Source organism: Zosterops lateralis (assembly GCF_965231275.1).
Source record: "Zosterops lateralis genome assembly, chromosome: 7".
Taxonomy (NCBI): domain Eukaryota; kingdom Metazoa; phylum Chordata; class Aves; order Passeriformes; family Zosteropidae; genus Zosterops; species Zosterops lateralis.
Genome location: NC_139767.1, coordinates 18,340,290 through 18,354,162, shown reverse-complemented (window position 1 = coordinate 18,354,162; position 13,873 = coordinate 18,340,290). Strand labels below are relative to the sequence as shown.

Genomic DNA, 13,873 nt, shown 5'->3' with positions numbered 1-13,873 from the left:
TCTCAGATACAGTGTTACTTCAATTGTATGGATTTTCTTTTACCCTTTTGTTTTGATCAAGACTTAATAGATACTTGAATAACAGGTTAATATATAAATCTAAGCAGTCTCAAATTTCTCTTAACTTGGTTCTCCTGGGGCTGTTCTCCATAGATCCCATTGTACGGTGTAGGGCCTGTGCAGGTTTAATGTCATGAGCAGGTTACAAGATTGGTTCTGTGGTCACTCGGTGTTTTCTATGTGCAGAGTCTTTACCCTTTGCTAAAAGTGGATCCTGCTGCTGGAAGCAAACAGACCCATTCTGTTAAAGTCTCTAAAGTGCCTCAAGCACATCCTTTTTCAAACCTCCAAGTTTTCAGGTTCATGATTTTCAGGAAGATACCTCACAGCTGGGGAAGCAGCCAAGACTTTGTGAGGACTCCAGAAGCACTTCTAGTGAAAGAAACATAAATCTGTAGGAAGCAAGAGCCTTTATATAGTTCCTTGATTCTGTTCTGCTATCCATTACTTCTCAGATGTGAGGTTAGTTCTTAAATATCCTGTCTGTCCTCCCTCAAAGGAGTAAATTGTTATCTTTTCTGGTAGTTCAGACTTTAGGGGATTTAATCTGAATAAGGGTCATTGAAATTTATTAACAATGTTTGATGGCCCTAATGGGATTCAGGTCCAGCTTTCAAAACTGGAGCTGTTGGTTGACAGTTCTCCACTATCTGATGTGATGTGGAGGAAGTGAAATAATTTTTAAATGTTTAGAACCTGTGGGATTTTTTGTATTTTCCTATTAAATTATTTTAAGAAATTTTAATTCTGGATTAGGATATTTTGATGTCTTTCATCTACTGTAGTATCTAAATCTATTAATCAATAGTAACAATTGTTAAAACAGCTTTCCTCATAGTAATAAGGCTGAGGTTAAGTTGGGGAACTTGGAGTTTGGGTTTTTTTTGTGGATGGTTTTGAGTTTTTATTGAACATGTTCAGATCTTGGTTATAAGTCAGAAGTGGGAAAGCTGAACTGAAGAATTATGCTTAAATTTGGTTCCTGCATAGAGGTCCAGGATATTTCTGATGCCTCTGGGACAGCCTGCACTAACAGTCTCTTAAGCCATTGAAGAAACTAGCACTGACAAGAAGAAACACTGCCTAATGGAAATGACTGAGCCAAAAAGCACAAAATTGCTTCCCTTAATCAAAATTTCCTTTTGCTATTCACCAGTAGTGAAACTTCTCTCACACAGTGGTAAGGGCAGCAGCATTTTTTCATAACAAATCAGAATTTTTGTTTTTCTTTTTACATTTACACAGTTGAAATAGTTTGAATTTGTGCTTCCAGTTTCTTTAGTGGTTTCTCATTCCAGTATGGTCATGGGAACATTCTGAGATGTTGGGCTGTGCCTGTGAACTGCAAAACTTTGGCATGAAAAACAGGCATAAACAGCTTCCTCGAGGAATCCTTCCATCCTGCAGCAGATTACAGCTTCTGCAGCTCTGCTGCCAGGAGAGACCTTGTGAGTACACCCTAATCCATTACAGAAAATTAGTCCAATTATCTGAAGCAATCTTCATCAGCAAATTAAACTAGCCCTGCTGACTTTGCCTGAAGTGGTCTTAACTGTCTGGACTGTCCTTTCCCTTGGCAAAGAGGAGGCAATAATCTTGCTGGACAGCTAAAAACTACAACAGCTCTTCTGTCACTGCTGTGGGGCATGTGCCAGTTTCCTTCAGTAGGCTCCTGCATCTGTTCAAGCTAACATTCTAGAGACAATGCATTCCTGGTAAAATTGACTAAATACTCACATGTCAGGATGCTGCAGACAAAGTCCTAGCTTGCCAGTCTGGATATTTTGTTCATGATTTTCAACAGGGTTAACAAATTTCACCTACAAGTGAACTGCAGGATGCTTGTCAGAAGTACACACAGCAGCAACTCCAGCTGTTCACTGAGTCATATTGTGAAATAAAAAAGTGTAGTACTATTTATAAAAGTTTAGTAAGTTTTGTGTAACATTTGTATTTCTGTATTAACGTATCTAAGAACAGAGACCTCCTACTATATTTAAACAGATACTTTGTAGTGTACTACACAACTAATGTTTGACTTTTGTGTGCTGAGAAGACCTGTGAACTACTAACAGCTGTCTGTATGAAATTGCAGGTAGGTACTGGAAGGGTTCAGTTGTGAGGATTTGTGAGCTGACAAATTAACACTGAGGCTTAGTAGCAACTCTTTCACTCTAGATGTTGGGGGCATGACAATTGGATAGCTGAAGCTGAATGCTATTGGAGCCCTGTCCTATTCTGGGCACAATATGATGCTAAAGTAATCCCAGATTAAAAATATTTTTGTTCAAATACTTAATCTGTTATCTTAGGTTTCTTAAGCTGCTATTGTTCTTTTCAGTTATTACTAGCTAACAGAAACTTAAAGTAAACACTAACCATCTTTCCCAACAACTAATAGCAGTCTTACTAATAATAGGTTTAGGTTTATGTGACTTTTTTTCTGCATTTTGATAAAATCCAGATTTTTCAGTTGCTTCACTCAAATTTCAAGTGAAACTTTGCACAACATCCTGATAAAGCATTTTAGCGAGTTTTTTACATCTGAATATTCAGAATGTACATAAGATCTCTGAGTATATTTATAAAGCTTTTCATTGTAGATGCTTCTGGCATCAAGATGCTGGCTTGCCCTTCCATCACTTCAAATCCAGCCACAGCAACAATGAATGTACTTCAAAGAAATTCAGTAAAATAGTGAATTTAGTTCAACTGACAGACACAAGTTGTCTTCCAATATAAAGATATTGTCAGCGGTGCTAATACAAGATTTTGTCGTAAGAGGTAAATAAAGCTCTGAAAAGTGTTTTATGTTCAGAAACCTGGGTCAAACTGTTCCCTTTCAGGTATTTTGAAACATAAAAGTTACCTACTGCAGATACTAGGAAACAACTTCTTGTTCAACAATAATCTCAAGGAATACAACAGAATACCTATAGCTCCAGAACTGAGAAAGCAAACTACCAGAAGCTGCAGGATTTGAAGGACCCTAACTGCTGTAGTTGGGGGAATAAAGGTCTGTGTGTTGCTGAAGGAGCATCTTCGGCAGCAAATGTCTCTGCCTCCTAGGAACCGACACACAAAGCTGCTATGTGGCAGTTTAGGCAATTCAAGACTGACCTATTGTCTCTCTCTGCAATGTCAGCAGGAGGGTAAGCAGTCCATAATGTCTGTATGAAGGATTTGTGTGTGTTATATAGATTTTTTTTCAATTCCTTTTTTTATCTCTCACTGAGACTTTGTTGTTCTTTATGCTTATCCTTTATCATATTTTATGACAGTCAGACACTAGAGAGCTTGGAAATCTCATGTTGCATATTTTGCTATTTTACCTTTCCTCACAGTGTCAGTTCTGACCTGCTTTCTTCAGTATCAAACTGTTGGAACTAGAAATACCTGTTACATTGGTAAGCCTATCTTATAAAACCTTGGAGTTTCAGCTTTCAAATTTAAAATTATTCTGTAATGCTACTGCTTTGTGAAACATTGCTTGCTAGGATAATTTGTACTTGAAGTTGAAAAAACGACAGCAAAGTAACATATTAACATGTATCTCGTAAGCAAGTATGCGTCGCAGGTATTTGCATTTAAAAAAAAAAAAAAAAAAAAAAAAAAAAAAAAAAAAACAGCCTAAAGTAATTGGAAATATTTTTCCCCATGCTGTCATTCATGATTTTCAGTAATTTCAGCTGGCTTACACTCCTAACTCTTTTCTCCAATTATCAGAAACATTTCAATCCAACCCTGGATTCTTTCTGTTAAAACATTCAATTTACGAAAGGCACTTAACCACACCAGTGACAATATTTGGAATTGTGAGGCTAAAAATTTAGTGCAGCCAGTAAAAATGGAAGGCTATTACACAAAGTAATACAAATAGATGCAAACCCAGGGCATGCTATCTGCCACCATACTGGCTTATAACTGGTGGGAAAATTGTAGGAATGAGCTTGCCTCCCTATCACTCATCTTTTTTACAATCTAAAAAGAAATATAATACAACTATCAGTTTCTACTCCTAGCTACTCATTCAAATACATGCTTACTAGGTTCTTTGTTTCTTGCACTAAAGCCTTCAGTAATACAAATCACAAGAAACAAGATTACACACTCTATCTGAGGTTTCTTTTAGATCTAGAATGGGACAAGCTGGTGTACAAGGGATCATTTATCCAACCGTTTTCAGACTTCCATGTTCAAAATATTTTTAATTATCCAGACCAGAGGAAGAGAGAAAAGGTTGGAAAAAATGTCCTACTTTGGCTCTTCAAAGCTCATTTAAGATATAAGGCTCCCACCCAAACTGGAAGAATCTCAGGTAATGACACAATGAAGACAAAACCTTGGGAAGAGGATTCAGAATTCCCTCTTTGCCTTTACAAAAAAAAAATCTATATAGTAGGAGCAGTACTGTGCACTGTTTTTTTCTGAGAGTAACACTAGCTTCTTTCTTCAGTAAATGAACATGTAATGCTGTAAACATTCCTCACACAGGAGGTATGTTCTCCATTTGTGGTTGTTGCACAGTTTGAGGTGAAGAGATACAACATAAAGAAAATCTAGATCAATGGGAAGAGCTTGACATCCCTTTTTTTGTTTCTAAATGGTAGGGCAATAAGGGAGATGTTCCATGTTCAATAGCTGCTATTTTTAGATTCCTCCCTTCTAGTTAGGCTTTTCTCTGAGCTATATGGGGTGTTCATGTTTTAAAACTTTGTAGTTTCATAGAAAACAAAATCTTTGCCTAGAATTAATTTAATATGATGGGGACCTGTAAATATGTTATTTTTCTTTCCCTGGGGGTGTAATGTAAGTTTTATTTGGTGTAGCTTTACCTGGTTATATATATTTTGTATCACTGATGTAGGAGAGTCCTGGGTTTTTGCAAGTTCAAGGCTCCAAACTCTCTCGCCCTAGACCAGATGAACATCAGTGCTGAAAAAAAAGAACACCTATTTGTGATTAGAGCAGGACCCAAACACCACCAGTCTCATCAGCAAAAACTGCTGTGGAACTAAATCCTCCTTTAAGACAATCTTAGGTAGGAAAGTCTAAGCCTAACCTTAGCTGTTATACTTAAACTAGAAGCATGTTTCTATATTGCTCTGCAAAAGATTCTGTGTGTGCACAACTCGTCTTACAGGCTGTTACAGACTGCTTTGAAACTTGCATGTAAAAACCTAGCTTTATGTCTTCTTTAGCACACTTTTGCTTATTTTAATAATAAGCAAAATAATAAGCCTGCCCAATTTTGGGAGGAAATAAAGTTGAGATTCTACATTTAGTGCTTGGTGGCTTTGACAGCACAGAACCAATGTAAGTGAGATGGGATGTGAAACATTCTTCAAGGAGAGTCTTTCACACAGACAGGTTGAATAAAACCTGGGCTGAAAAGTGATTTCTCCAAAACTGCCTCTCAACCTGACACTCAGGGCATCTTGAGACATCACTGTCCATCTTAAACATTTCAAGGGATTTGTCAGTTGTAACCCAAAGACAATTATACACATGAAGAAGAAAGTGGTGTATTTGCTTTCGGTGTCAACTTGAACACAGCGGAGTATGATTTTTTCAGGTTTGCTGTGTTAGAATCTGGTGTGTCTCTCTTTTCTGAGATATTCACTCCCATTTTACTGCTATAAAGGTCCTAAAAACTATATCTGTTGTTTGTATTTCTTAGCAAAAGGACAAAACCTGCATCTAAGCATAAATTAGGGGCTACTGAATAATGACTGTTTTTAAACTTAAGATGCATCCAGAGACTGCAAAAATTACACAGCTCGCTTGAAATGTAATTGATCATAATTTGATTGATCCCCTCTTGTTTTCTGGCATGCAAAAATAATTGTTCCAATCTAACCACTAGTCAGTACCTACAAACACTTGTGAAATAGCCTGACACTTAAGGATAAGGTAATTACAAAGATGGTAGCAGCATAACTAGAATTGTCTCCATTTTGTTATGCCATCAACCAATTTTCAGGTTGTTACAAGAAGGAATTTAGGGCTTACAGATGTGGACAAAAGCCAAGCATTTGCTTCATTTTCTATAACAGTGGCCTCATTCCACTGAGTAGGAAATACTTGCTGACTCAAATAAGAAAGGTGAAACTGGGCTACCTTAGAGCTCGCTGTTGCTCTCCTTTAGTGAAAGTTGAGGAAAATGTGGCAAATTACTCATCATACATGGATACTTTCAAGTGAAGTGTGCTGTTCTCTTTAAGCACACACAAGCACACCCCCTAACACAAGAGTATATATAGTTGCTTAGGCCAAGCAGCAGAATGTGTGATTGCTTTATGCTGCACATTGATGTTATAGAACTAGTGTCTGAGTGTCTGGATTCCTAGAGCCTTGCCAACATACAAAAGAAGATAAAATTATTCCTAATGCAATTCACACTCCTAAAAGACCATACAACATTGTAGAATTAGGGACAAAGTGAAGACATGCACATTTCGGCCCTGCAAATGAAATGTGCATAGCTCTCACCAGTGAGCCGTGGGTAACGGTGATCACGAGGTGTAACTGATCACCTTAGCAATGCTTTCTCTATATTTATTGCTATATCTTTATTTCTGTGACAATCTTATCATTCTCCCCTCACTGAATAATGATGATGAAATATGTCAGTTCATGCAGAATATGGCATGAACCTCTTGCATAAGAAATGGAATGTTTTATTTTTTGGAGGCAGTGCAAGGTATTGTATTGATCATTAAGCTACCATGTAGTCTGGATATAAGCTATATGATAAGCTGCCTATCATGCTGTGGCAGCTGATTAAGAGATGCACTTTCTCTAGCAAAGTTTAAGAGGATCAGAGCATATTTTTTTATCAGTGAATATTTGGAATTTGCTCCTTAAAATCAGAAATGCTTGAAGTGTAATATGCTCAGCATTCCCATCTACCTTGGGCTTTGAGTCTATTCTTATCTAAATCATAAAACTTGTACATGGGAAGTTAAAAACTACTAATGGCTGTACCAGGACATAAATAAATCTGGAGGTAAACAGCCTCAGTTCTCATTTGACAATTTACTTACTTATCCCACAGGTTACCACTGTGTGTGTACACATGAATGTATGTAAGCACACGAAGATCATTACATGTGTGTGGGATGTAAGAAAGGATTACTTGTATTACTTCTCTATTTTGGAATACATCCAGGTGGGTTTTGAATGTCTGCGGAGAAGAAGACTCCAGCCCTCCCCTGGGCTCCTTCTCCAGTGATCTGCCACCCTCAACATAAAGCTCTTCCTCATGTCGAGGTGAAATTTGTGTTTTAGTTATGGCCATTGCTCCTCATCCTTTCACTCGGCATCACTGAAAATGGTCTGGCACCATCCTCTTGGCACCTGCCTTCGAGATATTCCTTTGCATTAATTGGTTCATAAAGAGTAGTTCATATTTTATTCACAAAAGTATAATTTGAGGGGAGGGTGGTGGTGTTTGCTTCCTTGCTTGTTTAGTTGGTTGGGGTTTGTTTGTTTTTTAATGGCAAGAAAATACGAGGTAGCTCCAGCACTCATGGAGTAGTAAGGTCACAACTCAGGCGGGACCGAGTCCCACTCTCGGCAGCTCTGTCTCGCCGCCACGTCTCCCGCTGGCGGGAGGAGCAGTCACCGCTCCCGCTGGGGATGCTGTGGAGCCGAGCAGGACCGGGCCGTACAGCCGGGCAGGGGACAGCGCCTCCGGGCCCCGCGGGCGGTGCGGGCTGCCCGGGCAGGGCGGCTCCCGGCTACTCACACCGGCTGCCCTCACCCCCGCAGCCCTCATCCCCGCAGCCCTCACCCCGCAGCCCTCACGCCACAGCCCCCACACCCGCAGCGCCCACGCCCGCAGCCCTCACCCCACAACCCTCACACTCGCAGGCCCCACGCCCGCAGCGCTCACACCGCAGCCCCCACACCCGCTGCCCTCACCCCGCGCTCTCCTGCCCAGGGCGGGCGGGGCGCGCTCCCGGGCCGGCGGCGCGCACGGGCACGTGACGGGCTCACGTGGGCAGCATGGCGGCGCCCAGAGCCGCCCGCGCGCTGCGGAGCGGAGGTGAGTGCGCGCCGCCGCCGCCGCCGCCGGGTGAGGCGCGGGCCCGGCCGCCGCTCCGCCCTTCCCGCCGCCGCTCACTCGGGGCTCGCTTTGAAACCGAGGAGCGAAAGGTCCCGCCGCCGCCGCGCCTGCTGAGGGCTGCGAGAGAGCGCTCGCCGGGCGGGGGGCGGCGTGTGGCGGCGGGGCCCCGCAGCTGTCAGGGCTGGGCTGCCCTCGGGGCGCGTTCCCCGCGCTGTGCCGGGTGCGGGGCCGGCCCACGGCAGCTCCGCCCGGCTGTCCCGGGACCCCGCGGTGCGGGAAGGCTGTAGGAATGTTTCGCTCTAGTTTTGCTGTGGTGGTTTTTGCTGCTGAAGGAATCTGACATAAGTATACGTGTATGTTCTAGCAGCCCGTCCAAGTGCAGAAGTTGTTACCCGCTGGCCCGGCCGGCCGTGTAAGCGCTTTAAGGCCCTTGTCCCCCGGGCCCCGAGGTTCTCTGACGAGCACTTTTTCACCACAAAACCTTTCTGAAGCTGAAGTTGTGTGCCCATGTCCTACATCCGTCTTCAGCCCCATGCACACTTAAAAACCCAATGTCTGTCATCCAGTTAAAAGAACCTAGCGAATTAAAGTTAAGCCTTATCTTCCGTTCAGGGATCAAACCTCGTTCAGCTTCCTCAGGGGATGTGCTTTTACAGAGACTTGAGAAACTGAAACTGTCATAGTTAAAACAAGACTGATTAGACAAAATCCAATTTTCCCCGAATTGGACAGTTCAGTATAATTTAATTTGTAAATACTGAAAGACAAGAAGTAGTTTAAATTAGGTTTCTGCTCACCTAAGGGTATCCGTTCTACCTTTATTGAACAAAATTACTTTTTTATAGCTTCTTTTTTGTTGTTTGTTTTCTTATTAATATATCTGATGTTACATTTTTATATATGATGAAATTTTTCTTTATTATGGAATTGTTTCTGCCTAAGTGCATTTGATCAGGAGAGATCTTGGAAGTTTCTATACTGATTAAATGCTTTCTCCATGTATCAGAAGGACTTAGGCTAGCCTAAAAAATCTTTATTAAAAAAAAAATTGACTGAAAGATACTAGGAAATTAAAAAGTACTTTTTGGCAATCCTATAGGGAAGTTATTTGAATAGTCTCCGCCTTGCTAATGTCAGAATTCAAACACTCAGCCCAAGGAGAAGGCACACAACTCTTTAGGGTGTGAGTGGTTTCCACAAACCTTTGTAAAATTCTGTATGCTCAAATGATGCATTTCAGAATGGACTAGCAGTGGGTTGAACTGCATTTTAGCTGTCACCTTTTCATGAAGAGTATTCAGAAAAAATGTTGCAAGTGATGTATAGGAGTGTGGATTGAATTCACTATTTTGTAAAAGAAAACTAGGAAACACCCAGAACACAGGCACATCGAGTCACTGTCACAGTTTGTAGTTAGAAATAGGATGGATTGTGTGCTGATTCACTGGCTTGTAAATGGTCTGATTAGATATTATCACAGTTTCAGGTACTATCATAATTGAATCTGTGCTACTTTATTGGTAATAAAGTAGAAGACATGAAAGAACTGCATTTATATCTACAATTGTATCTCAGACGATTTAAATCATAGTAATCTCTTAGAGATCTATTTATTTTATACAGGTGAATTATTGTACAGTAGAAGCCCCTAATTTCTTATAATGAAATTTCAGGGTTTAGAGCCACAGGGAAATAATTGATGAGAAGACATCCCATGTAAAATGAGTTACTTTTGTGTTACATACCAATATAACTGATTCCTGATCTTGCTTCCCTAACAATGAATAAGAATTCTGTGATAATCTGTGTGACTTACTGTGGGCCAGGTTGTTAAAGTCAATCCAGTATAGACTGACGGGGTGTGATACATCCCTTGCAGTTTGTGTTCCCAGGCTGGCTGTTGGCTTGGTAAGGAGCTGAGCTGCATTTTTCAGCCTCTTGTGGAACTGGGAATTTGTCCACAGGCTCCTCAGTGGGAAACCTGGAAACTGCACCTGATTGGAAGCTGTAGCTGACTCCAGTACCACAGAATGTGAGATGTTGTGAGATGCTGCTTCTTCTGTGGCTGCTGAGCCTTTTAGAGATGTTTGTTTTCAAAATTTTTTCTCGGAATGTTATTCTTTCCCCTCTGTTAGTAAAATGAGGAGGAAATACATAACTCTGGTTTAAAACTTTTAAATTTTTTTTTTATAAAAAAAGAGGGACATAGCTGGAGTTGATTCTGTTGCAGTACAGCTTCAAAACCTCACACTTTCAAGTTTGCCCAGAAGTGCTGAGTCTCATTAGAAATTAGTTGGGGTTTGGTTTGTTGAGTTTTTTTGTTTGCTTGTTTGGGGTTTTTGGTTTTTGGGGTCTTTGTTGTTGTTGTTGTGTTGTTCTGTTTGTTTGTTTGTTTCTTTCTTTCTTTTTTGGGGCAGTATGGGTCACAAATTTGGTTCACAAGCCTTGTCAGTAATGTATGGTTGAGTATTTTCTGTACTTCATAGTTAGGTTAGCCAAAATTGTGTATATTAAAGGAATAATGAGCTCTTCTCCAGCAGGGTATTTATATGAAAATCATCAAACAGTTCTGAAGCATTACTCGAGTTAGAAACATTAGTTGGACTAATAAAGAAGGTGCAGCAAGTGACTGAGGCAATGTAATCTTGTCTACATGCTCTAGATGGAGTGCAGACATGTAATTTTATGTAGTTTTTCTTTCTAGTCAGACATGGCTTTGACATTTAGGGTGGTAAAACCGGTTACTTTTAAATTGCCATTTTATGTTGGACTCAGCGTGTTACTGTACAGAAGTGTGCTGTGAGGTCTGCATCTGGGAAGGGATTAAATAAATAAAGTACCTGCTTTACTGAATCTTTTACTGAGCAGTGTTTGTGACACAGTTAATTTCTTGCATTTTTTTTTAATATGCAGACCATGGTAATGGTCATGGTTTTACAAAATTCAAACTTCTCAGTATTTCTAAGAGGAAGTGAAAGGGCTCAAAATTAAATTATTTTCTTTTTTATCTTTTCCTGAAATCAAAGTATTCATTTCAGAGATTTTTTTTGCTGCCATATGCTACTGAATCTGTTTCCATCTTTCTGATGGTGCATTTTGAAATAGGAGTTATATTTCTTTTTTAGAAATTGTTATAGTTTGCTCTTTGATAAACATATTTAACCACAAATTTCAGCATATTAGATACCATTCTCATGTTAAGAATTAATCATTAAAATCTTCTTAGCACTATGAATATTCAAATAGTAGAAGTATCTTTTTGTCTGTATTTTTCTCAATGTTTAAAAGAAATACAGAAATGTACAACTCAAACAATTAATCCTCACCTAGAGTAGCTTCCAGTACTTTAAAACTAATGCTTTTAAAAAAATTAACCATTGAATATACAGATCACAGTTTTAGGGAGACTTGACTGTTTCCTGGTATTCCAGACTTAAAATTAAATATGTCCTGTAATTCTCTTTTTTAATTTTTTTTAGCAAATGAGAAAAAGTGATTTAAAACCTGTGCAAGAGAGTTTTCAAGATAAAATGTGCTTGGCTGCACTGTGGAATATATGAGTTGGGCAATTAGCTGGAAGAAAATATTAATTCACATTTTCCATTAATTTGTAGACAGACTCATGTCTCCAGAATTTAACATTAGCATTATGAGCTGCCAGTGATGCATGGTGGAAGTTCAAACCATTTGATTGTAGTACACTTTCAACATTTTTTAAGTGATCCTAAGGTAGTTTCATCCCTGTCTCGAAAATAATCAGGCAGGCGAGGAATTATTCCCATTTCAACTGTACAGCAACTCTGGGGAAGACATGCACTTTCATGGTTTGAGGCACGAGAGAAAAATATTCCCCTTTCAATAAAGTGTTTAATTGTTCTCTTCTTTCAGTTGAGAGGTAATGTATTGTTGGCAGCACACTGTGTCTTTTTTTTCTTACGAGATCTATCACTTCTGGCTGTGGGTTTATGTGTAGGGTGTGGTTTCTCTGTGAGCTTAGGTTTCTCAGCATTAGCTAAGATTGCTTTTAAATGAAGGAAAGTCATTAGCAGATGTCCTGGACAGCTGCTGAAAACCAACATTTTCTGCCACATCAACAGCTTTAGTGACCCACACCTTCTCTTGTAGGCTTTCATTTCAGACTAAGAAGTCTTTTCTCCTTTGTAGGAAGGTGCCTGTTGCCCTGGCACAAGAGTGTCACCATTGTGGTTACAGCTGAAACCCACAGAGACAAAGTTAATGACAAGTTCCTGAAGAGTACTTAGTTTCAGCTTTTTTTGAATGTTTTCTCTGCTCTGCATGCCTTATATCTGGGGTCCCAGATCCCAGGTAGTGTCCTGTATCTGCCAGTGTTTAGTCTGTGATAAATATATTAGACAGGTACATTTTCATATGCCAGAAGTTAAGGCAAGTAAGCCCAGCCATAATCTTTCAGGCAAAATTGACCTTATTTGGAAGTGTATTTTGCATGTATCCCTTTCCATTTTGCAGAATTCTCCTTAAAGCTCACCTAGAGCTTTCTCTAAGCAGAAAAGAGCTACTTCCTCTTTCCATTCCTATGGCAGAGCTCTGAGACTTTTCTACCATCTGCAGAAGCTCACCACCCTGGTGTGGTGTTGTTGAGCTTTGTGCATTTGCTACTGACCTTGAAGGGAAATACCAGAAAGCTCTGGGAATGACTCTAGCAAGAAACTGGGATGCCTCATCATAGGCAGTTTTCTTGCTGTTGTGCTTCCAAAGTGGATTTTACGGTGTTGGCTCTGTCTTCACAGTTGGACATGGGGATGGGTATCTGTGAGCGAGGACTGTTTGCATTCACAACTTCTGCACTGCCTGTCAGAGGCTTACCTGGCTGCAGATGTAGAAGCAAAGGCTCAACATAATACCATGTAATAGGTGGAAATTCTGAAATGGAAAGTCATATCTGTGATTTTAATTCAAGATACTCAGTTCAGTGTTGCTTCTTGGCAGCACAGAAGGCAAACTTTGTCTCTCCTTTAGATGTTGCTTCAGTCTTCTACTCTTCAGGCTCACAAATGCAGTGTTAACCAACACACACAAATCTTAGTGTTGTTCTGCAAAGAGCCAAATAATTGATTTAACCTCCTCTATACTCATACAGCAAATCAGTGAAATAAAGAATACCACTTCACAATCTTTAGAGAATAAACTAAAGGGAACAAAAATACAGACTCCTAAAATCTCTACTGGAAGATGACCCTGCCGAGGCTATGTGCAGGATCAAACTGTGATGTGCCTGGCTGCTTGGTCCTTGCCATGCTCTGTTACTTAAAACATCAAGATTGGTGTCAGAGTATATGAGAGATCTCTGGTGGCTTATAAGCTTGTTTAGAGTAATATATAGTGTTTGAGGAGAAAGAATGAAGAATTGAATCATTCCTAAAGAAATTCTGGACCTCAAATAGTGAATTACCTTGTATTTTAGAGCAGATAGCTTCACTCCCTGAAATCACAGGATCAAATGTCCTGTGAGCATATAATAAAACTTTTTTTTTTTTTGCCTCTGAGAGCTCACAGTGCAGATAGCTAAGGCAGACAAAAGGGGCTGAAATCGTGAGCACTAGCTGATGGATGGAGAAATTCTAGCATTGAGGGAGTAATTTCTGGAGGGTTTTGTGGCAGCCCAGCATCAGCAGGATGAAACAGGGCCCAAGCCTGCCCTGGTGTCTGCTGCTCCTGAGTTACCAGGCAAACACACAGTTTAGCAGTGGACATAGGTAAAAT

At 40.1% G+C, this 13,873-nt stretch overlaps 1 protein-coding gene across 1 annotated transcript in view; it reads left to right on the top strand.

Moving 5' to 3' along the window:
• The first annotated feature begins 8,060 nt into the window (after window positions 1-8,060).
• Window positions 8,061-13,873, top strand: part of METAP1D (methionyl aminopeptidase type 1D, mitochondrial) — a 45,161-nt gene continuing 39,348 nt past the window's right edge. Inside the window, exon 1 of the mRNA XM_083865807.1 lies at window positions 8,061-8,110. Coding sequence (XP_083721933.1) covers window positions 8,071-8,110 — 40 coding nt within the window. The 5' untranslated portion in view covers window positions 8,061-8,070. The remainder of the gene's footprint in view (window positions 8,111-13,873) is intronic.